Below are 21,870 nucleotides of genomic sequence, written 5' to 3' on the forward strand. Positions count from 1 at the left end.
TTTTTTAAAAACATGAATTTTTTTGTATTTACGTTGAATTTTTTTGATTGTTATTTAAATTATAGTAAGTTTTTCTTTTTAAAAATAGACCTGTTTAGAATGAAATCAGAATTTAATACAAAATATGTTAAGGTCTAAACTTATTATAATTTAGTTGTAAATATAAAAGATAAATAAAATAAAATAAAAAAATTAATGGAGATATCCTATCTCCTAGAACTGGAAGGGACCTTGAAAGGTCATTGAGTCCAGCCCCCTGCCTTCACTAGCAGGACCAAGTACTGATTTTGCCCCAGATCCCTAAGTGGCCCCCTCAAGGATTGAACAACCCCGGGTTTAGCAGGCCAATGCTCAAACCACTGAGCTATCCCTCCCCCCCATGTTTTGATATGAGAAGTTTATGTACCCAAAACATTTAAGGTTGCTTTGTTTAATACAAATAAACTTTATATGATGTTTGGTGTTTAAATTCCATCTCCCACACAGCTCCCACTGATGCAGCTTGACATAAATCATGAACAAAAAGTAAATTATCTAGTAAATAAGCAACATCTCATTCACTATTTTCTAACATACTAAAATGTATGATTAATAAGAATCTGAAAATATTAAGCATTATAATTGCTTAAATAAATAGTGTATTCTCCTAAGGAGCAAAAAGATGTACCGAGTCTAGAGAGTAAAGGATCTATTTAGTTGTAAATCAACATATTTTTAATGGTTATATCAGCAAGTGAGAATTAACCTTTCTTTAGAAAATAACTGAAGTTCAAATAAAAAAGCTGATTGAAATTGATGAATCAAATAGAACAGTGGATCTCAAACTATGGGCTGTGACCCCAAAGTGGGTCGCGACTCCATTTTGATGGGGTCGCCAGGGCAGAAAGTCCCACAGGGGGTCCAGAGTCCCAGCCGGGAGCCCCACAGATGGCAGGGGGCCCAGAGCCCCAGCCACAAGCCCCACAGACAGTGATGCTGAAGGGGGGGGCAATTTTTTCTAGTGGGGAGGTCACGATTTTATTTTAAGTCCAAATGGGGTCACCAGCACAAAAACTTTGAAAAACACTAAAATAGAGACTTTCCACTTGGTGATTTAAATCATTATTTAAATTGCTGATTTAAATCACCAACACAACTACTATTTTGCATTTACTTTTGTATCCTCTTCCCATGGATGCATTTTGACTAAACGCCATGAATGAAATACAGATAATAATACCCAGACACTACAATGATGGTGCATGGCTGGCAGCATAACTCGAAGATATTAATTTTTTCTTGCTTTGCCTTCCTTTCTCATTTTATTCCATTTTCTTTCTATCTCTATTCTCTCCCCCTCGTTCCATTAGGTTGTTATCCTCTCCACTGTGCTCTGTTCCCTCCATTCTCCCACTCCCCTCATTTCCTACCTTCAGCCTCGCATTCTCTCTTCTCCTTTAACTAGATGTTAAGTATTTTAATAATGAATGTCTTAGAGGGTAACCCCCTGAACAAATACTGAATCAAAGTATTAAATCACAGAACATTAGTAACCAGAACTGTGTCTTCCCTTGTTACAAAATTCACTTCCATGTAAATGAGCTGTTTAATACATTATGGCCAAGATTATCGATCCAGGGGAAGTATGTGTTAGAGAGCTTATTCCTTCACTCTTCCACTTCCCTGGTCCTTCTCGCATGAATAGAGAGCAACAATACCCGAGGTCCGAAAGTGCAAACAATTTGATGTTTATTGGGGTGAACTTTCAGCAAGCTTAAATCCAAGTTCCTTCTTCTTTATTTTTGAATCCCAACTTGCTTCCTGTTTGCACCTAATTTATATAGTACTATTTACAGCTACACCTTAACCAATCATTCTACTGAAATTTACCTAACCAATCCTAATGTATTGTAACATGATTAGCTAACCAATTACATCCCACCACCTTAATTAGTTTACACCCAGCAAAATTAATTGTACAGCAGACAGAAACAATCACAAAACCAGACAGAGACCATGCAAATAAACACACAAAACAATACAGAAGTTAAGATTTCACAACTACATCTATAAATACATAAGGGTTTCCCAGTTGTGTTCACTGATAAGTGAGTTCTTACCAGACAGAAAACTATATTTCCTTTTACATCTTCTAGGCTCTTCCCTTTCTCTGGAGGTGATGGATCGGATCCCCTGTCGAACAGCCCCAGATCGGATCCCCTGTCTAACAGCCCCAGATCGGATCCCCTGTCTAACAGCCCCAGATCGGATCCCCTGTCTAACAGCCCCAGATCGGATCCCCTGTCTAACAGCCCCAGATCGGATCCCCTGTCTAACAGCCCCAGATCGGATCCCCTGTCTAACAGCCCCAGATGGCCTGATTTCAGTAGGACTAAACAGGGCCTCAGATTGTCACAGTGAGAGAAGGCCCTTACACAGATTCTTTCTTTTATACCTTTATAACTAGCTAAATAATAAACATACACACCTCTACCCCGACATAACGCGACCCGATAGAACATGAATTTGGATATAACACGGTAAAGCAGTGCTCCAGGAGGCTCCCGAGGACAGCGTTATATCGGGGTAGAGGTGTACCTAAATTCTTAAAGTATAGGCCTGTACAGACGGGCTTGAATATCTATATCCTAACAGTATGTGTTCATCTGTCCTAAATTAGGCTCCTCAGTCTATATTTAAGCATTGAAATAAATGGCCCAATTTTCAAAATGCTGAGCACCTAGCTGCTCCCATTGGGCTTGTTAATGTTTGGAAATACAGAAGTGATTCTGGTGTTCCGGGCTCCTGGATATAAGGCCACTAGGTTTCTCCACCAATGCCCTACAAAGAATGCAGAGTATTTACACCTTAGAAGGGAATCAGCAAAGCAATAACCTGAGACAGGAGCTCACATACAGCAGAACCCCAATTATCTGATCTAATTGGAACCAGGTCCAGATCGAATAATCAAAAATTCGGATAATCTGGAGAATGGGATGTGACGAACTGGGCCTGTTCTCACGGTGGTCTGTGAATGCTGACAGGGGAGTGTTCTGGGATAGTCTGCATTGCAGGATGGGATCTGCCCGAGGGCGCATACCTGAGTGTGTAACATGAGAACCCAGGAAGGGGTTGAAGGGGAGGCGACTCCTTAGCCCGGGAAACTGAACAAAGGCTGTGGGAGGGGTCGCTGAAAGGAGAGTGCTGGAAGCAGGCAGGGAGAGAGGGCTGGGGGGCAGAGATGGCTCTGACCTCCCAAGGGGGGCTGGGCTGGAATGCCCGGGGACCCCAAGATGGACCTAACTGAGGGGGTCCCTGTTGTCTGTGCCTGCAAGACCTGTCTTGGACTGTATTCCTGTCATCCAAATAAACCTTCTGCTTTACTGGCTGGCTGAGAGTCATGGTGAATCGCAGGAAGCCGGGGGTGCAGGGCCCTGAGTCCCCCAATACTCCGTGACATGGGCAAAGAGCTTTCTATCCGTTATTTTAAGATACGGAGTTGCTTTTAAACAATCTGACCTCTCCCAGAGAAGCATTAAAACACACACCCCTTTTTTATTTTCAGCGTACATGAACAGTTACTTCTAGTAAAGAGTACCAATTTTTAAAAATGCAGAATGATCATTTTAAGTTGCAACAACAGCAACACTGTATTATTTTGGAGTTGCTCGAGTTTATCATTTCTGAATTTTTAAAAATGGGTACTGTACTCTTTACTAGAAGTAACAGTTCATGTATGCTATCCTGTGTGTGCACTGGTTGTTTGGTTAATACGGAGAGCTGGATAATGGAGGCTCGGATAAACAGGGTTCTACTGTACCACGGTGATGGGTACATTGCAAATACTGAGAAATTTCACAGATTCGAGGGGAAGCCCCACCTTCCCCAGGGACTACATGCCCTCCCTCAGATTCATAGATTCTAAAGCCAGAAGGGACCACTGTGATCATCTAGTCTGACCTGTGTAGCACAGGACATGGAACTTCCCCAAAATAATTCCTAGAGCAGATCTTTTAGAAAATCATCCAACCTTGATTTTAAAATTGTCAGTGATGGAAAATCCACCACAACCCTTAGTAAATTGTTCCAGTGGTTAATTACTCTTACTGTTAAAAATTCATGCCTCATTTCCTGTCTGAATTTGTCTAGCTTCAAGTTTCAGCCACTAGATCATCTTAGGCCTTTCTCTGCTAGACTAAAGAGCTCATTATTAAATATTTGTTCCCCAAGTGGGTACTTAGACTCTAATCAAGTCAGACCCTAATCTTCTCTTTGTTAAGCTAAATAAATTGAATTCCTTGAGTCTATCACTATAAGGCAGGGTTTCTAAATCATTTAATCATTCTCGTGGCTCTTCTCTGAATCCTCTCCAATTTATCAACATCCTTCTTGAATTATGGGCACCAGAACTGGACACAGGATTTCAGCATCCATTGCACCAGTGCCAAAGACAGAGGTAAAATAACCTCGAGATTCTCTTGTTCATGCATCCCGGGATCGCACTAACCTTTCTGGCCACAGCGTCACATTAGGAGTTTGTGTTCAACTGATTATCCACCATTACTCCCAAATCTTTTTCAGAGTCACTGCTTCCCAGTATACAGGATATGGGACTCTAAGGCCTTGTCTACACTACAAAGTTTTGTCAGCAAAAGCTGCCTTTTGCCGACAAAACAGGGGAGGTGTACACACTACAAAGCTACTTTTGGTGGCAAAACTCTGCTGTTTTGCTGACAAAATAAAACCACCTCGATGAGAGGCATAAAGCTGTTTGCAGCAAAAGTTAAAATGACAAAACGCCAGTGTAGACACTGCTGTTTGTTTTGTTGACATAACTGGCTTCCACCAGTATCCCACAATGCCTACCCTGACTGCTCTGCTCACTGTTTTGATCTCTGCTGCCCTGCAGGCATGCACTCCGGGAAGTATCTGACAGCTGAGGTACTGCTTCATTGTGGGGAACAACAAGTAAATCATTTACGTGGAATGCTCTTGTTCTGCTCTGCACTAGGAACACAGCTGCAGGCAGACTGCTGCTGCGGGGACTGCTGTGCGGCTTTGACATTCCTCAGCAGGGAGAGCTCACAGAGCTTCTCAGGATTCTGCTTCTGGCAGCTGAGGAGGCTGTGGGAGAACTCGGAGGGAATCACAGAACCATAGGCGGGAAGGCAGAGCGGACTGTTTCCGGAGAGACTGCTGTGCCGAGCAGAGCCAGGGCTGCCTCAGGATAGGTCAGTCAGCCTGCTGTCTCCCCAGCCCCATATACACCATTCTCCTCTCCCTTCCCCCACACACTTCAGTTGAAAAAGCAACTGACAATATACTAGGATGCCCCTGGAACGATGGGATTGAGAAACCTTCATCACATGATGCTGTACTTGCCCCATGAAGCATTGCAAACCCTTCCCAAAGCACCCTGCAGCCAGTTGCCTAGTGGGATAGCTACCAGTGCATTGCTCTTTGTGTCAGTGTAAGAGCTGTTAGTGAGAATGCACTCTGCCGACACAAGGAGCTAGTGTGGACATGCAACAACGGTTTTAAAGTCACATACCTTTTGCGACAAAACTTTGTAGTGTAGACAAGGCCTAAGTAGGGCCTAGATTCTTTGTTCCTAGATGTATACATTTACATTTAGCTATATTAAAACTCATATCTTTTACCTGCCCCCGGTTTACCAAGTGACCGAGATCACTCTGAATCAGTGACCTGTCCTCTTCATTATTTACTACTCCCCCAATTTTTGGTTAATCTGAAGACTTTATTAGCAATAATTTTATGTTTTCTTCCAGGTCATTGATGATAATGTTAAATAGGATACCCCACCTCGCCTAAGAAGTGGCCCCCAGGGAGTCAGGGCCGGCTCTAGCTTTTTTGCTGCCCCAAGCAGCAAAAAAAAGCGCCGCCCCCCGCTGAGCGCTGGAACCCCCCCCCCCGAGCGCCGAGCCCCGTGCTGCCCCTCCCCCGCCACCGGAGCCCGCCCCCCCAGAGCGCCGCCCCCCCCGCACCACCCCCCCGCCGAGCGCCGGAACCCCCCCAGCGCCGAGCCCCGTGCTGCCCCCCCACCCGCCGAACTCCGCGCCGCCGGAGCGCCCCCCCCCTCCCCGTGGAATGCCGCGCCGCGCTCCCCCCGCCTCCCCTTACCAGGTGCCTCCCCAAGCATGTGCTTGGGTGCCTGGAGCCGGCCCTGCAGGGAGTACATCTCTCCCACCCATACCCCCATGGGCCCTGAAGCACACACCATCTCTTTCACCTACGTGAGACAGAGTGCCAGTCTGTAGCCTAAACAGTACTTACCTTCCCTGCATAGTGAATGATGCTGAACCCTAGCACGTGGCCTCTACATGGCTGGAAGTGTGAGTTTCCCTTGAAGGTGCTGTTCAGTTTATCCACAAAGGTTTTATCAGTCGCCTGCAACACAAGAGATTTCATAGTAAAACCCCACAAAATGAGAAATTAATAGTTATTATTTATACAGCATCTCCATTCCCACCAAGACACTGGGCAGGGATCTACAAATGACTAGAAACACATTTTGATACAATACAAATATAATAAAAGCCACCCTAACAGCTGAGAGAGTGATGAAGAGAATTCTTCTCTATGAAACGACCAATTTATTCGACATTGGTGAGGCCTCATCTGGAATACTGTGTCCAGTTTTGGGCCCCACACTACAAGAAGGATGTGGAAAAATTGGAAAGAGTCCAGCGGAGGGCAACAAAAATGATTAGGGGTCTGGAGCACATGACTTATGAGGAGAGGCTGAGAGAACTGGGATTGTTTAGTCTCCAGAAGAGAAGAATGAGGGGGGATTTGATAGCAGCCTTCAACTACCTGAAGGGAGGTTCCAAAGAGGATGGAGCTCGGCTGTTCTCAGTGGTGGCAGATGACAGAACAAGGAGCAATGGTCTCAAGTTGCAGTGGGGGAGGTCCAGGTTGGATATCAGGAAAAACTATTTCACTAGGAGGGTGGTGAAACACTAGAATGCGTTACCTAGGGAGGTGGTGGAGTCTCCTTCCTTGGAGGTTTTTAAGGCCCGGCTTGACAAAGCCCTGGCTGGGATGATTTAGCTGGGAATTAGTCCTGCTTTGAGCAGGGGGTTGGACTAGATGACCTCTTGAGGTCCCTTCCAACTCTGATATTCTATGATTCTATGACTCCCCCTACCAACTGCTACTTAGCCTTTCTGCAAATCCCCATACTGTAAATCTACCCACCAGCTTCCCAGATTGACATCCACCCACATTTGAACCAAGGGATGCATCGTATTCCCCATCAATTGAAGTCTTTAAATCAAGATTGGGTGAGTCTCTTCCTAAAAGATCGTTCAATCTCTGTTACAGGTTACAGGGTTCAGTGAAGGAGTTACTGGGTGAAATTGTGGCCTGTGTTATGCAGCAGGTCCCTTCAGTTGGTCTATTATGTGTTGAACAGAGATGACTACATATCCCAGGAACAGCTGCAGTATTCCAACGTGAGACTATATGAATGGTGGAATGTTCATCCTTAGAGGTTTTTAAGATCTGGCTTGACAAAGCCCTGGCTGGGATGATTTAGGCTTGGTCTACACTAACCCCCCAAATCGAACTAAGGTACGCAACTTCAGCTACGTGAATAACGTAGCTGAAGTTCGAAGTACCTTAGTTCGATCTTACCTCGGTCCACACGCGGCAGGCAGGCTCCCCCGTCGACTCCGCGGTACTCCTCTCGCCGAGCTGGAGTACCACAGTCGACGGCGAGCACTTCCGGGTTCGACTTATCGCGTCCAGACAAGACGCGATAAGTCGAACCCAGAAGTTCGATTGCCAGCCGCCGAACTAGCGGCTGGGTATAGACGGAGACTTAGTTGGGGTTGGTCCAGCTTTGAGCAGGGGGGTTGGACTAGATGACCTCCTGAGGTCACTTCCAACCTAATCTTCTATGGCCTTGGCTACACTGGCAATTCACAGCGCTGCACTTGCTGCGCTCAGGGGTGTGAAAAAATACACACACCCCCGAGCGCAGCGAGTGCAGCGCTGTAAAGCGCCAGTGTAATCAGCGCCTGCAGCACTGCACGCTCGCTCGCAGCACTGCAAGCTATTCCCCTCAGAGAGGTGGAGTACCTGCAGCGCTGCGAGAGAACTCTTGCAGCGCTGGCGGCGCGACTACACTCGTAGTTCACAGCGCTGCCGCAAGTGTAGCCAAGGCCTATGATTCTATGATCTAATGTTCCTCTCTTACTTACAGATCTTTGAACTCTAAATGGCATGATAAAATATGCAAAGGCCCTGACTCTGCAAACATTTATACACATATTTAACTTTACACATGTGAGTAGTCCAATTGAAATCAAGTGGGCTACTTGTGCATATCTGTAGGGTCAAGACCCAAAGCAAATTTGGGGGAATTAAAAAAAAAAAAATCTAGTAGGCCTGGTACATTGTGAGGAAGAATAAAAATCTACCAGGTCAGCTGGAGAATCCTAAAACTCCTTAAAGTGCTCAGGCGGTAAATCCTTTGGGAAAAAAAATGCAAAGAGCAGCAGCCGCCAACATGACTTCACAGAGAACTAGCTTCACAGATCTGGGAAATGTAATCTAACAATGCTAAAAATAAATGAAAAATCATAGAATCATAGAATCATAGAATATCAGAGTTGGAAGGGACCTCAAGAGGTCATCTAGTCCAACCCCCTGCTCAAAGCAGGACCAATTCCCAGCTAAATCATCCCAGCCAGGGCTTTGTCAAGCCGGGCCTTAAAAACCTCCAAGGAAGGAGACTCCACCACCTCCCTAGGTAACGCATTCCAGTGTTTCACCACCCTCCTAGTGAAATAGTTTTTCCTGATATCCAACCTGGACCTCCCCCACCGCAACTTGAGACCATTGCTCCTTGTTCTGTCATCTGCCACCACTGAGAACAGCCGAGCTCCATCCTCTTTGGAACCCCCCTTCAGGTAGTTGAAGGCTGCTATCAAATCCCCCCTCATTCTTCTCTTCTGGAGACTAAACAATCCCAGTTCTCTCAGCCTCTCCTCATAAGTCATGTGCTCCAGACCCCTAATCATTTTTGTTGCCCTCCGCTGGACTCTTTCCAATTTTTCCACATCCTTCTTGTAGTGTGGGGACCAAAACTGGACACAGTATTCCAGATGAGGCCTCACCAATGTCGAATAAAGGGGAACGATCACGTTCCTCGATCTGCTGGCAATGCCCCTACTTATACAGCCCAAAATGCCGTTAGCCTTCTTGGCAACAAGGGCACACTGTTGACTCATATCCAGCTTCTCGTCCACTGTGACCCCTAGGTCCTTTTCAGCAGAACTGCTACCTAGCCATTCGGTCCCTAGTCTGTAGCAGTGCATGGGATTCTTCCGTCCTAAGTGCAGGACTCTGCACTTGTCCTTGTTGAACCTCATCAGGTTTTTTTCGGCCCAATCCTCTAATTTGTCTAGGTCTCTCTGTATCCGATCCCTACCCTCTAGTGTATCTACCACGCCTCCTAGTTTAGTGTCATCTGCAAACTTGCTGAGAGTGCAGTCCACACCATCCTCCAGATCATTAATAAAGATATTAAACAAAACCGGCCCCAGGACCGACCCTTGGGGCACTCCACTTGAAACCGGCTGCCAACTAGACATGGAGCCATTGATCACTACCCGTTGAGCCCGACGATCTAGCCAGCTTTCTATCCACCTTACAGTCCATTCATCCAGCCCATACTTCTTTAACTTGGTGGCAAGAATACTGTGGGAGACAGTATCAAAAGCTTTGCTAAAGTCAAGAAATAACACATCCACTGCTTTCCCCTCATCCACAGAGCCAGTTATCTCATCATAGAAGGCAATTAGGTTAGTCAGGCACGACTTCCCCTTCGTGAATCCATGCTGACTGTTCCTGATCACTTTCCTTTCCTCTAAATGTTTCATAATTGATTCCTTGAGGACCTGCTCCATAATTTTTCCAGGGACTGAGGTGAGGCTGACTGGCCTGTAGTTCCCCGGATCCTCCTTCTTCCCTTTTTTAAAGATGGGCACTACATTAGCCTTTTTCCAGTCATCTGGGACCTCCCCCGATCGCCATGAGTTTTCAAAAATAATGGCTAATGGCTCTGCAATCTCACCCGCCAACTCCTTTAGCACCCTCGGATGCAGCGCATCCGGCCCCATGGACTTGTGCACGTCCAGTTTTTCTAAATAGTCCCGAACCACTTCTTTCTCCACAGAGGGCTGGTCACCTTCTCCCCATGCTGTACTGCCCAGTGCAGCAATCTGGGAGCTGACCTTGTGCGTGAAGACAGAGGCAAAAAAATCATTGAGTACATTAGCTTTTTCCACATCCTCGGTCACTAGGTTGCCTCCCTCGTTCAGTAAGGGGCCCACACTTTCCTTGATTTTCTTCTTGTTGCTAACATACCTGAAGAAACTCTTCTTGTTACTCTTAACATCTCTTGCTAACTGCAACTCCAAGTGTGATTTGGCCTTCCTGATTTCACTCCTGCACGCCTGAGCAATATTTTTATACTCCTCCCTGTTCATTTGTCCAATCTTCCACTTCTTATAAGCCTCTTTTTTGCGTTTAAGATCAGCAAGGATTTCACTGTTTAGCCAAGCTGGTCGCCTGCCATATTTACTATTCTTTCTACACATCGGGATGGTTTGTTCCTGCAACCTCAATAAGGATTCTTTAAAATACAGCCAGCTCTCCTGGACCCCTTTGCCCTTCATGTTATTCTCCCAGGGGATCCTGCCCATCTGTTCCCTGAGGGAGTCAAAGTCTGCTTTTCTGAAGTCCAGGGTCCATATTCTGCTGCTCTCCTTTCTTCCTTGTGTCAGGATCCTGAACTCGACCATCTCATGGTCACTGCCTCCCAGGTTCCCATCCACTTTTGCTTCCCCTACTAGTTCTTCCCTGTTTGTGAGCAGCAGGTCAAGAAAATCATCAGCATAAAAACGTACCATTCCTCAATAAGGAAATGTTTCACTTGCTGTTACTTCAAGTATCAGGCAAGATGCTATAGGATTATCAGTGAAAATGCTATTTCTTTGTGTCTGGTTTGTTCACTTTGTATGCTTAGCATCTACACTGATATTTTTTGACATTCTCCCACTATCACTCTAGTCCCAGCATTACTGATGGGTAAAGAAATGCTGGGCCGGGACGGTGTGCTTCTGCCCTGAGTAAGTAGGTCAGCTGACAATGGGATGCAGAGGTGAGAATGAGTGGACTGCTGGAGTAACACAAGGAACCAGAATTGCCTTGACCATATTGGTATCACCAGGATGACTTTTGCCTTGCCCTGCAGATCTTTACCAGCATTTTCAGCAGCTGGGGAATTGGAAGAAATGTTCTTTCTTGTGTTTGAATAATAAACTTTAGAATCAATGCTTTTGGGTGTTTGCCAAGAAATCGAGTAAAGTAAGGTCTATGTAGGAAAAAAAAAATCTGCACTTCTTTGTATCACTGTTTTTATGTTAGACAGTGAAATCACCTTGAACGCTTTTGATCCTTGAAATTAATACAACAGAATGTTTGCTTTGATGATGGTGCTGACTGGGATGAAAATGACAATGGTGCATTTGGTTTTTGCTTTTGCACTCTTTGTCACATCATCTGCATGCTGATGATAAAAGGATGGCAGAGGGGTAGGTTTTTGCAGGGCCGGCTCCAGGTTTTCTGCTGCCCCAAGCGGCGAAAAAAAAGCGATCGGCGGCAGCTCAATCGTGCCGCTCCATTCTTCGGCGGGTCCCTCAGTCCCTCTCTTCCTCTTTGGCGGCACCTCAAAGAGAAAGAGAGGGACTGAGGGACCCATTGCCGAATTCCCACCGAAGACCCGGCCGTACTGCCCCAATAGCGGACGGAGTGCCGCCCCTTTGAATTGGCTGCCCCAAGCACCTGCTTCCTTAGCGGGTGCCTGGAGCCAGCCCTGGGCTTTTGCCTGTGGCAGGATTGATCCCTAGTATATTTCCTCTTTGGTGGCAGAATATTTGTGCTGAGGGAACAAAGTGTGGTTCTAGAGTTGTTAAGCGTGTACAGTGACTCATCTGTCCTCGCACTGAACAGGCGGCCCTCAAATGGTAGAACTTCAACCATTGCCCACACTTTTCAGGAAACCCAATGAATGGAGCCATGATGACCATCTCATGGCAACAGCAGTTGCCAGAGAGCAAGAGGCAGTGCCTGCCCCATCCAGAGCTGTTTGGAATGATGACCTAGCCTGCAACTGTCCTTTGTCAATTACAGACTAAAACTGCTGTCTGCAGTCCTGGGGAAATATGTCCTGTAAATTCATTAAGTACACTGCTCTACAGCCAAAATGCTTCTGAAATAAATGTAGTCAAACTTTACTAATTCTGGGTCACTGAGAACGAAAATGATGCTTAAAATTGTTGATTGGCTCTAGTTTTCAAGATATGCTATTGGGTCAGTATATACGACCCTTGACTTGGGCATGGCGGAGGATAAGTGAGTTATAAAGGGAAGAGATCTCAATTTAAACCAGAAATGACTAAAATACATCTTTGACTGGATCTATGAATAAATCTGTGACTGGGTTTGGACAGTACTTGCTTTTTAGGCAAAACAATGAATGATGCAATCTGAAGGTGGTATTGCGTCATACATGTTATGAATTGCATCATGTTATTCCTAGAAGTCATGGATGATGCAATCATAACGAAGCTTACATCACTCTGCTGAACAAATTGCCCTATATCAGCTCTAGAAATCATAGTGTCGTGCTCTCTTATTTGTCAGTGTTTGATTTTGCAAAGGGACACATTTCTGTTTAGCCAAAGTGAGCAGAGATGCCTCGTACTTGTGTGAACAGTGCAGATAACTTCTGCTATGTTTGTGGTGAAGTGACTTTTGCATCACAAAAGCGCAGTATAACCACTATGGTTAAGAAAGCCTATCACCTTTATTTTGGCTGCAAAACTGGAGATCAGGACAAGAGGTGGGCCCCACACATATGCTGCAACACTTGTGCAACAAATCTTCGCCAGTGGTTGAACAGGAAAAGGAAATCTATGCCTTTTGCAGTGCCAATGATTTGGAGAGAGCCAACAGATCATACCAGCAATTATTACTTCTGCATGGTGCCTCCAGTTGGGAAAGGTGTGTCAAAGAAGAAAAAGTGGACTGTGCATTATCCAAACATTCCATCAGCTACACGCTCAGTACCCCACGGAGAATAATTCTGGTGCATCAGGAACCGGCAGTCCTTCTCACTTGAGTCAGACGAGGAAGAGGAAGAGGAAGAGGATGAAACTTCTGGTCCTGAACCATCAATGTCACAGGACCCACATTTTCTCCCATCCTCCTCCTCTGAACCACACCTCATAACACAAGGTGAACTGAATGACCTTGTCAGGGATTTGGAACTACCCAAGAATAAGGCAGAACTGTTGGGCTCCAGACTACAGCAGTGGAATCTCCTGGCAGGTGATGTTAGGGTTTCCAGGTTCCGTGACCGTCAAAAGGATCTTGTCCCATTCTTCTTCATGGAAGGTGATCTTGTAGCCTCCAACAACATTGATGGTGTGATGGCAGCCCTCAACATCGTTCACGATCCAGATGAGTGGAGACTGTTCATTGATTCATCGAAGACGAGTCTTAAAGCTGTTTTACTGCATAATGGCAATGTTTTGCCATCAATTCCAGTTGGTCATGCAGTCCATATGAAGGAAACCTATGACAACATGAAACAACTTTTGAGGTGCATAAACTATGACCAACATCAGTGGCAGCTTTGTGGCGATTTGAAGGTTGTTGTTCTCTTGCTTGGTCTGCAGACTGGATACACAAAGTACTGCTGTTTTCCCTGCGAATGGGATAGTCGTGCAAGAGATTCCCACTACATCAAGAAAGATTGGCCACTCCGACAGTCATTGGAGCCTGGGAGGAAAAGTGTTCAGCATCCACCACTTGTTGAATCAAGGAAGATTTTGTTACCACCCTTACACATCAAGCTGGGTTTGATGAAGAACTTTGTCAAGGCCATTGACAAAACACAAGCAGCTTTCAAGTACCTCCGTGGAAAATTTCCAAGGTTAAGTGAAGCTAAGATAAAGGAAGGTGTCTTTGTTGGTCCTCAGATTCGTGAACTTCTTCGAGATGATGCATTTGACCATGCACTGCGTGGCAAGGAAAAGACGGCATGGAAAGCCTTCCAGTTAGTGGCAATAAATTTTCTCAGAAACAACAAGGCAGACAACTACAGGTTGTGGGTGGAAAACCTCCTCAAGGCATACAAAAGCCTTTGTTGCAACATGTCACTAAAGATACATTTTTTGCACTCATCTAGATTTTTTTCCACCGAACTGCGGAGCAATGAGTGACGAGCACTGCGAGCGATTTCACCAGGACATTGCAACAATGGAGAAATGCTATCAGAGCAAATGGAGCCCATCAATGCTTGCAGACTATTGCTGGACAGTGACAAGAGATGCTCCATTTAATGAATACAAGAGACAAGCCAAGAAGCGCCGAGTAGACACTGAATAGGACTAAACTATGTACATAGTAGTTTTTTGCCTTTTGTTTCATAATAAATTGTATTTATATAACCCTTTTGCTGATTTTTCAAGTGTTACATAAACAGGACAGGTGAAATATTATCATGTAAAGCAACCATAAACACATGAAAAGACCTAGGTTTACAATTTATGATTAAAACTCTACTATCGACACAATATACATAGACATAAAATGTAAAAACTTAAATATCTTAGAAACAGTAGCCAATCAGTTGTTTTAATTATCATATTTGAATTCAGCACATCAAAATACATAATAAATAGTACATTTTATCTCTGAAGCAGACGACTTCTCAAAAATTGTAGACCAGTCGTATCAGAGGGGTAGCCATGTTAGTCTGTATCCACAAAAACAACGAGGAGTCCGGTGGCACTTTACAGACTAACAGATTTATTTGGGCATAAGCTTTCGTGGGTAAAAAACCTCACTTCTTCAGATGCATGGAGTGAAAATTACAGATACAGGGATAGATATACTGGCACATGAAGAGAAGGGAGTTACCTTACCAGTGGGGAACCTCATTCTGGACCAGTCCACACAAGAGATCCACTTCCTGGACACTACAGTGCAAATAAGCGATGGTTACATAACCGCCACCCTATACTGGAAACTACTGGCCGCTATACTTACCTACATGCCTCCAGCTTCCATCCAGGACACATCACATGATCCATTGTCTACAGCCAAGCCCTAAGATACAACCACATTTGCTCCAATCCCTCAGACAGAGACAAACACCTACAAGATCTTTATCAAGCATTCTTAAAACTACAATACCCACCTGGGGAAGTGAGGAAACAGATTGCCAGAGCGAGACAGGTACCCAGAAGTCACTTACTACAGGACAGGCCCAACAAGGAAAACAACAGACCACCACTGGCCATCACATACAGCCCCTAGCTAAAACCTCTCCAGCACATCATCAACAACCTACAACCTATCCTGGAAAATGATCCCTCACTCTCACAGACCTTGGGAGGCAGGCCAGTCCTCGCTTACAGAGAGCCCCCAACCTGAAGCAAATACTCACCAGCAACTACGCACCACACCACACCACAGAAACACTAAACCAGGAACCAAGCCCTGTAACAAACCCCATTGCCTACTCTGTCCCCATATCTACTCTAGTGACACCATCATGGGACCCAACCACATCAGCCACGCCTTCAGGGGCTCATTCACCTGCACATCTACTAATGTGATATATGCCATCAGGTGCACCAGCAATGCCCCTCTGCCAAGTACATTGGCCAAACCAGACAGTCTCTACGTCCAAGAATAAATGGACACAAATCAGACATCAGGAATGGTAACATACAAAAACCAGTAGGAGAACACTCTAATCTTCCTGGACATTCAACAACAGATTTAAAAGTAGCCATCCTTCAACAAAAAACTTCAAAAACAGACTTTAAAGAGAAACTGCAGAGGTACAGTTCATTTGCAAACTTAACACCACTAATTTGGGCTTGAATAGGGACTGAGAGTGGCTGGCTCACTACAAAAGCAATTTTCCCTCTCTTGGTGTTGACACCTCCTCATCAATTATTGGGAGTGGACCACATCCACTCTGGCTGAATTGGCCTTGTCAACACTGGTTCTCCACTTGTAAGGTAACTCCTTTCTCTTCATGTGCCAGTATATCTATAATTTTCACTCCATGCATCTGAAGAAGTGGGGTTTTTTACCCACAAAAGCTTATGCCCAAATAAATCTGTTAGTCTTTAAGGTGCCACTGGAAAGAATAAATGGACGCAAATCAGACGTCAAGAATTACAACATTAAAAAGCCAGTTGGAGAACACTTCAACCTCCCTGGCCACTCGATTACAGACCTAAAAGTCACACTATTACAACAAAAAAACTTCAAAAACAGACTCCAACGAGAGACTGCTGAATTGAAATTAATTTGCAAATTGGACACCATTAAATTAGGTGTGAATAAAGACTGGGAGTGGATGGGCCATTACACAAAGTAAAACTATTTCCCCATGCTTATTTCCGCCCCCCCTCCCAGTTCCTTATATCTCCTTGTCAAGTGCTGGAAATGGGCCATTTTCATTACCACCACAAACAGTTATTTTTCTCTCCTGTTGACAACAGTTCACCTTAACTGCTCACTCTCCTTATAATGTGTATGGTAACACCCATTGTTTCATGTTCCTTGTGTATATATATATCTTCCTTCTGTATTTTCCACTACATGCATCCGATGAAGTGAGCTATAGCCCACGAAAGCTTATGCTACAATAAATTTGTTAGTCTCAAAGGTGCCACAAGTACTCCTGTTCTTTTTGTAAATTCACTGTAATTAATAAAGTCATATTTTGTCACGAGTGCTTGCTAATTTACAATCCTAAACCGCAAGTTCGGTGATTAATACAATTATCTCCTGTAGAGATCTAGTCACTTAATGTCCTTATGGAGTCCAATTTATTAAGTCCTGCATAAAGTCTTTCAAAAGAAAACTCAAGCTTAAGAAGTCTTTATCCCAGTTTCAGCTGGTCCCAGACCCTCCTCCCTGAGGGTCTGTCTTCTTCCCAAATGCCTCTTGCCTGGAGTTTGGCATTCTCCACCGGTTGATTCAAGGCCCTGCAGGAGCCTTCTCACTCCCTGCAGCGTCTGCAGGAATCCACTAACAACCACCTGCATCTGTCCCCCCTTTATGGGGCTCAGGAGCCTCCTTAAGTCTTTGGTCCAGGTGCACTGAACCCTGCTTCCTTGTAAAGGGGCCAGTCACCCTGTGACATACCCTGCGTTTGACCGTTCCTAAGTGAGAGAAAGTAGCAATGCTCACAACAGCCTAGACACTATTTGGACTCACATCCTGGCTGGGATGATTTAGTTGGGGATTAGTCCTGCTTTGAGCAGGGGGTTAGACTAGATGACCTCCTGAGGTCCCTTCCAACCCTGATATTCTATGATTCTTGTGAGCGTGGTTTCTGCGGGTATTCCCGTGACATAGTTCCATTGGCAATGGATTCAGAAGATGGGTATGAGTCCTCTGAATCAAATGGCAGTGCCATCAATACCAGAGAGGATTGTGATCTAGCTTGACTCATAGACAGTACTGGTGGAGGAAACCACATGGTAGCCTGTGCTGACTCAAGTCTTGGTTCTGCTTGAGGTTACCCCTAAAGAAGTGGGGATTCCGGTTCTGGACAGACAGTGAAATTGCTTGCTACTGTATATGGAATCAATGCCATTGATGGAAGATTTGTTGTCATCCTCTGTCTCGTTGGTACCAGAGGTGTCATGCTCTGTGCCAATATCAGCAATTTTGAGGTTGCACTCTGAATCAAAGCGCATTCATCTCTCCATACAAAGGCCGTTGGTACCATCGGCACCCATTCAGTCAATATGGAATGATCCTGTACTATGGGGAGCTCTTCACCAGTAGACTGGGTGCCGGTTGGTGGTGCCAGGCCCTCTGACTTAAATGTTACAGAACCAGGATCGCGGTTCTTATGAGCGCTGGATATGCCCATGCCATGGCAGGGAGTCTCATGAGATGGGGATGACAGGCTCTTTTTTGAAGATGACTTAGAGGGAGATTTATCCCTCTTCTCTTTAAGGGAATGCTTCAATTTCCCTTTCTCACTCTTTTCCTAGTGCGTCTTACCAGTGTCCTTTGAAAACTATTTCAGAGAAGGAGCCTTGGAGCCAATCAACACTGAGCTTGATGGAGCACTCCCAAACTCCTGCAGCTGGTGTACAGAGGGTCCCCCAAGCCTTAGTCCCAGTCTGCCCTTATGGACCTGTCCATTAGAAACATTTTAATCCAGCTCTCTCTGGATTGCATCATCCTATGCAACAACATGCAGCAGACACCACAGTTAGAAGTAATAAGAGTCTGTCCTAGGAGCAGAGGCAGGTGTCGTGGTCGTCCTTCATAAGAAGCAGTCTGAGGCAGACCACAGTTTTTAAATCCAAGCGATCTGGGCACATTAGGAACCTGTCCTTCAGGAGGGAGATGAGTGGGGGAGTTAAGCCCTGAAAAATGATCCCCCTTTGCACTTACTTTCTACTGTAGGTAACAGTTTCCTAAATATAAATAAATACATATACTTATCTATAAATAACAATACACACAAAACCAAATAATTAGCCATCTCAACTGGCTACAGATACAGCTCACTCCATCTCAGGCCAAGGACCGGGAGGAATTGGAGTGGCAGATGGCTGGTGCTACCTTTTATACCCTCAGAAGGGAGCACGAGGGTAAGCAGGTGCATGTATAAGCTAATGGACACGGCTAGTGAAAAGCTTCTGGTCTCGGCACATGGAATGCATGTACAACCAAGCTCTTGAAGAATGAGTTGTTTTCCTTATAAAAATGAAATACTTGTTTTTAAATAATGTTTAAGTGTAATTATTTATAATTTTTTTTTATCGCCACTGCTGAATGAGTGCACCCTGCCTTGTTTACTGGATGAGATACTGGTCATTCATAAACAACAGTACCTGATCACATAACTAAAGACTAACGTAATGCATATGCACAAACAGGACACGTGTTAACGTTATACATAAAAACTTAACGTTGGCCATTTCCTGGTTTTTGAGCGTTTATATGGAATTTCCTGGTACGTTTTTATTAGGGCTGTCGATTAATGGCCGTTAACTCACGCAATTAACTAAAAAAAAATAATTAATCATGATTAATCGCAGTTTTAATCACACTGTTAAACAATAGACTACCAACTGAAATGTATTAAATATTTTTGGATATTTTTCTACGTTTTCAAATATATTGATTTCAGTTAGAACACAGGGTTGGACCTGCTTTGAGCAAGGGGTTGGACTAGATCAGTAGTCCCCAATCTTTTTTGTCTGGCGGGCGCCAGACGACGAGCCACCAAGGACCGTGGCCGGCGGACGAGCATCCGCCAAAATGCCGCCGAGAAGCAGCGTCATCCAGAGGCATCAGCGGCATTTAGGTGGCGACGCCTCTGGATGACGCTGCTTCTCGGCGGCATTTCAGCGGATGCTCGTCCGCCGGCCAGTAAGCGGGTGCACATAGTCGCCATGGTGCCCACGGGCACCGCGTTGGGGACCACTGGACTAGATGACCTCCTGAGGTCTCTTCCAACCCTAATCTATGATTCTCCTCACTCATCTGTTGTACCAACCCCCACAACATCTTCTCTGATCCACAGCTTGTCCCTGTACCACTCTAGTCACAATTGCCATACCTGAGGGAATGCGCTCTGCTCATCCAGGAGAGACAGCAGCCCCAGCGGCTTGGCCAGGAACAGGTCCTGCAGCAGGAGAAGGAAAAGAGATGAGCCCCTTACCTAACGGGAGTGGAGGCAGTCCATCATCTCATCTCCCCTCTGTCTGCTCACTACACTCTCTGCCCCCACCTTCAAGGGAACTTTTCCCCAGATCCTAACCCTCCCAACACTGGATACAGCACTTCCTCTCTCCCTCCCTTGGGCCTCTGCCTGGGGCTAGAGGAGTCTCTCCCTCACCCAGGTCTAGGTCACTCACCAAAATGGGTTTGTTATTGTTGAATGTAATTGCCTCCCAGGGCAGCCCTTCCTCCTGGTACGCAGCCTGCTCCAGTTGGAAAATATGCTGAGACACAGAAGAGAGTAAAATTGGAGCTCCCAGCAGCACCAACAGCCTTCAGCCAAGCAAGTCATGCATCCTTCCCCTCGACACGCTATGTGAAAGGCAGAGTCACAGCTTCAAACCGCCTCAGCACTCGTATACCTCCCCAAGACAAGACCACTGCTGTGAGCAATCCCGCTGTGCCAGGCCCACCATCCAATGGTAACCCCCATGCACGAGGAGGCACCTGCTCCTGGTCTCCACTCTGCTCCCATGGCTGGATCACCACTCTGGGCTTCCCCAGCCCAGGGGGGGCCCTACTGTACAAGGAGAGGTCACCATTCTGCCCTCCCATGGCTCTCCCAACTCCCTGCGGAGCCCCCTGCCAGCCAGAAAACGTCACACCTGGAACTCACATAATTGAAGAAGTGCTGTAGCTGCTCATTGGCCAAGTTTATGCAGAGCTGCTCAAAACGATTCACCACAAAGTTCTCAAACCCAAAGATATCCAGGATCCCTGGAAGGAGGGAGATGAGCCTCAACATAGACCCCTGCAGACTCACCTATGGGGTGGCTGAATATTCCTTGAACTAAGCCCCCTACTTTGGCAGCTAAAGACCCCCCTCACTGAGCCTCATGCCTTCACACCAAGCGCTCATCCTCTCAGAGACTCGGCCTTGCGGGACCCCCCCTGCATTATGCCTCTTCCACAGGCTGCCATGACACCCCTGCACTGCGTCTCATTCCCCTCACACCAACCCCATCCCCGCAGCCAGATACACCCCATCTCCCTCCACCCCACAGAGACCCACCTCACAGAGAACAATACTAGAACTAAATCCCAGTGAACTCTAGAGAGACCCCCAGCAACAATCCAGACCCCAGTACAAGCCCTGCCCTATTGCAAAGACTGCATTCTCCCCCAGAATTACATCCGTGCAGCCAGCTTCCTCTTCAGACTGAGCCTCCCAGAGACACTGTGAAAATAATCTTCCCCAAGGCCGCCATCTCCCTGGAATTACAACCCCGTTTTCAGTCCTAGAGACACCTCCTCCCCCATGGTGCTTTGCCCTTTTGACTGTGGCAAGTACCAGATTTACCATGGCGCCGGGCCCACGGTCGAAAGGGGCCCTGGCCCGCTCTTCTCCGCCCCCCGCTCTCTCCTGTGGGGGCAGAAGCTTGATGCTGCCAGCTGCTGGTGCTCCTGCTGCAGTAGGGCAGGGTCTGCTGGCAGCCAAGCTCCTCCCCTGCCTCTTCCCCCAGCGTGCTAGGTCCCCTCCCCTCCCCCTGCCGCTGATCAGCTGTTGGCAGGAGGGAGGGGGAAGCAGCACGCTCCGGGAAGGAGAAGAGGTGGGGGCGAGACCTTGGGGAAGGGGCTGGAATTGGGGAATACCCCCTCCAGCCCCATGCATGAGCACCCCCACAACCCCAGCCCACCCCCTCAACCCTCTGCCCACCCTACCCCCCCATACACCCCCAGCCCCCCGCCCTGACCCCTGCACCCCCTCACACTTCGCCAGCCCCCTGCACCTCCTCACACACCCCCAGCCCTGACCCTGCACTCCCCTCACACTTCCTCAGCACCCCCTCACACACCTCCAGCCCCCTGCCCTGACCCCCGCACCCCCACCTCCACAGCCCCCTGCCCTGACTCCTGCATCCCCCCTCACACCTCCTCAGCCCCCTGCACCTCTCTCACCCCCCTCACACACACCCAGCCCTGACCCCTGCACCCCCCAGACCTCCCCAGCCCTGACTCCTGCATCCCCCCTCACACCTCCTCAGCCCCCTGCACCTTTCTCTCACCCCCCTCACACAC

General features: G+C 46.5%; 1 protein-coding gene across 1 annotated transcript in view; it reads right to left on the bottom strand.

Moving 5' to 3' along the window:
- Positions 1 to 21,870, bottom strand: part of LOC128839162 (myosin-IIIb-like) — a 127,541-nt gene that overhangs the window by 65,715 nt on the left and 39,956 nt on the right. Inside the window, exons 11-14 of the mRNA XM_054031895.1 lie at positions 20,468 to 20,568; positions 19,989 to 20,075; positions 19,691 to 19,756; positions 6,274 to 6,387 (exon numbers count right to left, since the gene is read on the bottom strand). Coding sequence (XP_053887870.1) covers positions 6,274 to 6,387; positions 19,691 to 19,756; positions 19,989 to 20,075; positions 20,468 to 20,568 — 368 coding nt within the window. The remainder of the gene's footprint in view (positions 1 to 6,273; positions 6,388 to 19,690; positions 19,757 to 19,988; positions 20,076 to 20,467; positions 20,569 to 21,870) is intronic.

The sequence above is a fragment of the Malaclemys terrapin genome, chromosome 6 (assembly GCF_027887155.1).
Source record: "Malaclemys terrapin pileata isolate rMalTer1 chromosome 6, rMalTer1.hap1, whole genome shotgun sequence".
Taxonomy (NCBI): domain Eukaryota; kingdom Metazoa; phylum Chordata; order Testudines; family Emydidae; genus Malaclemys; species Malaclemys terrapin.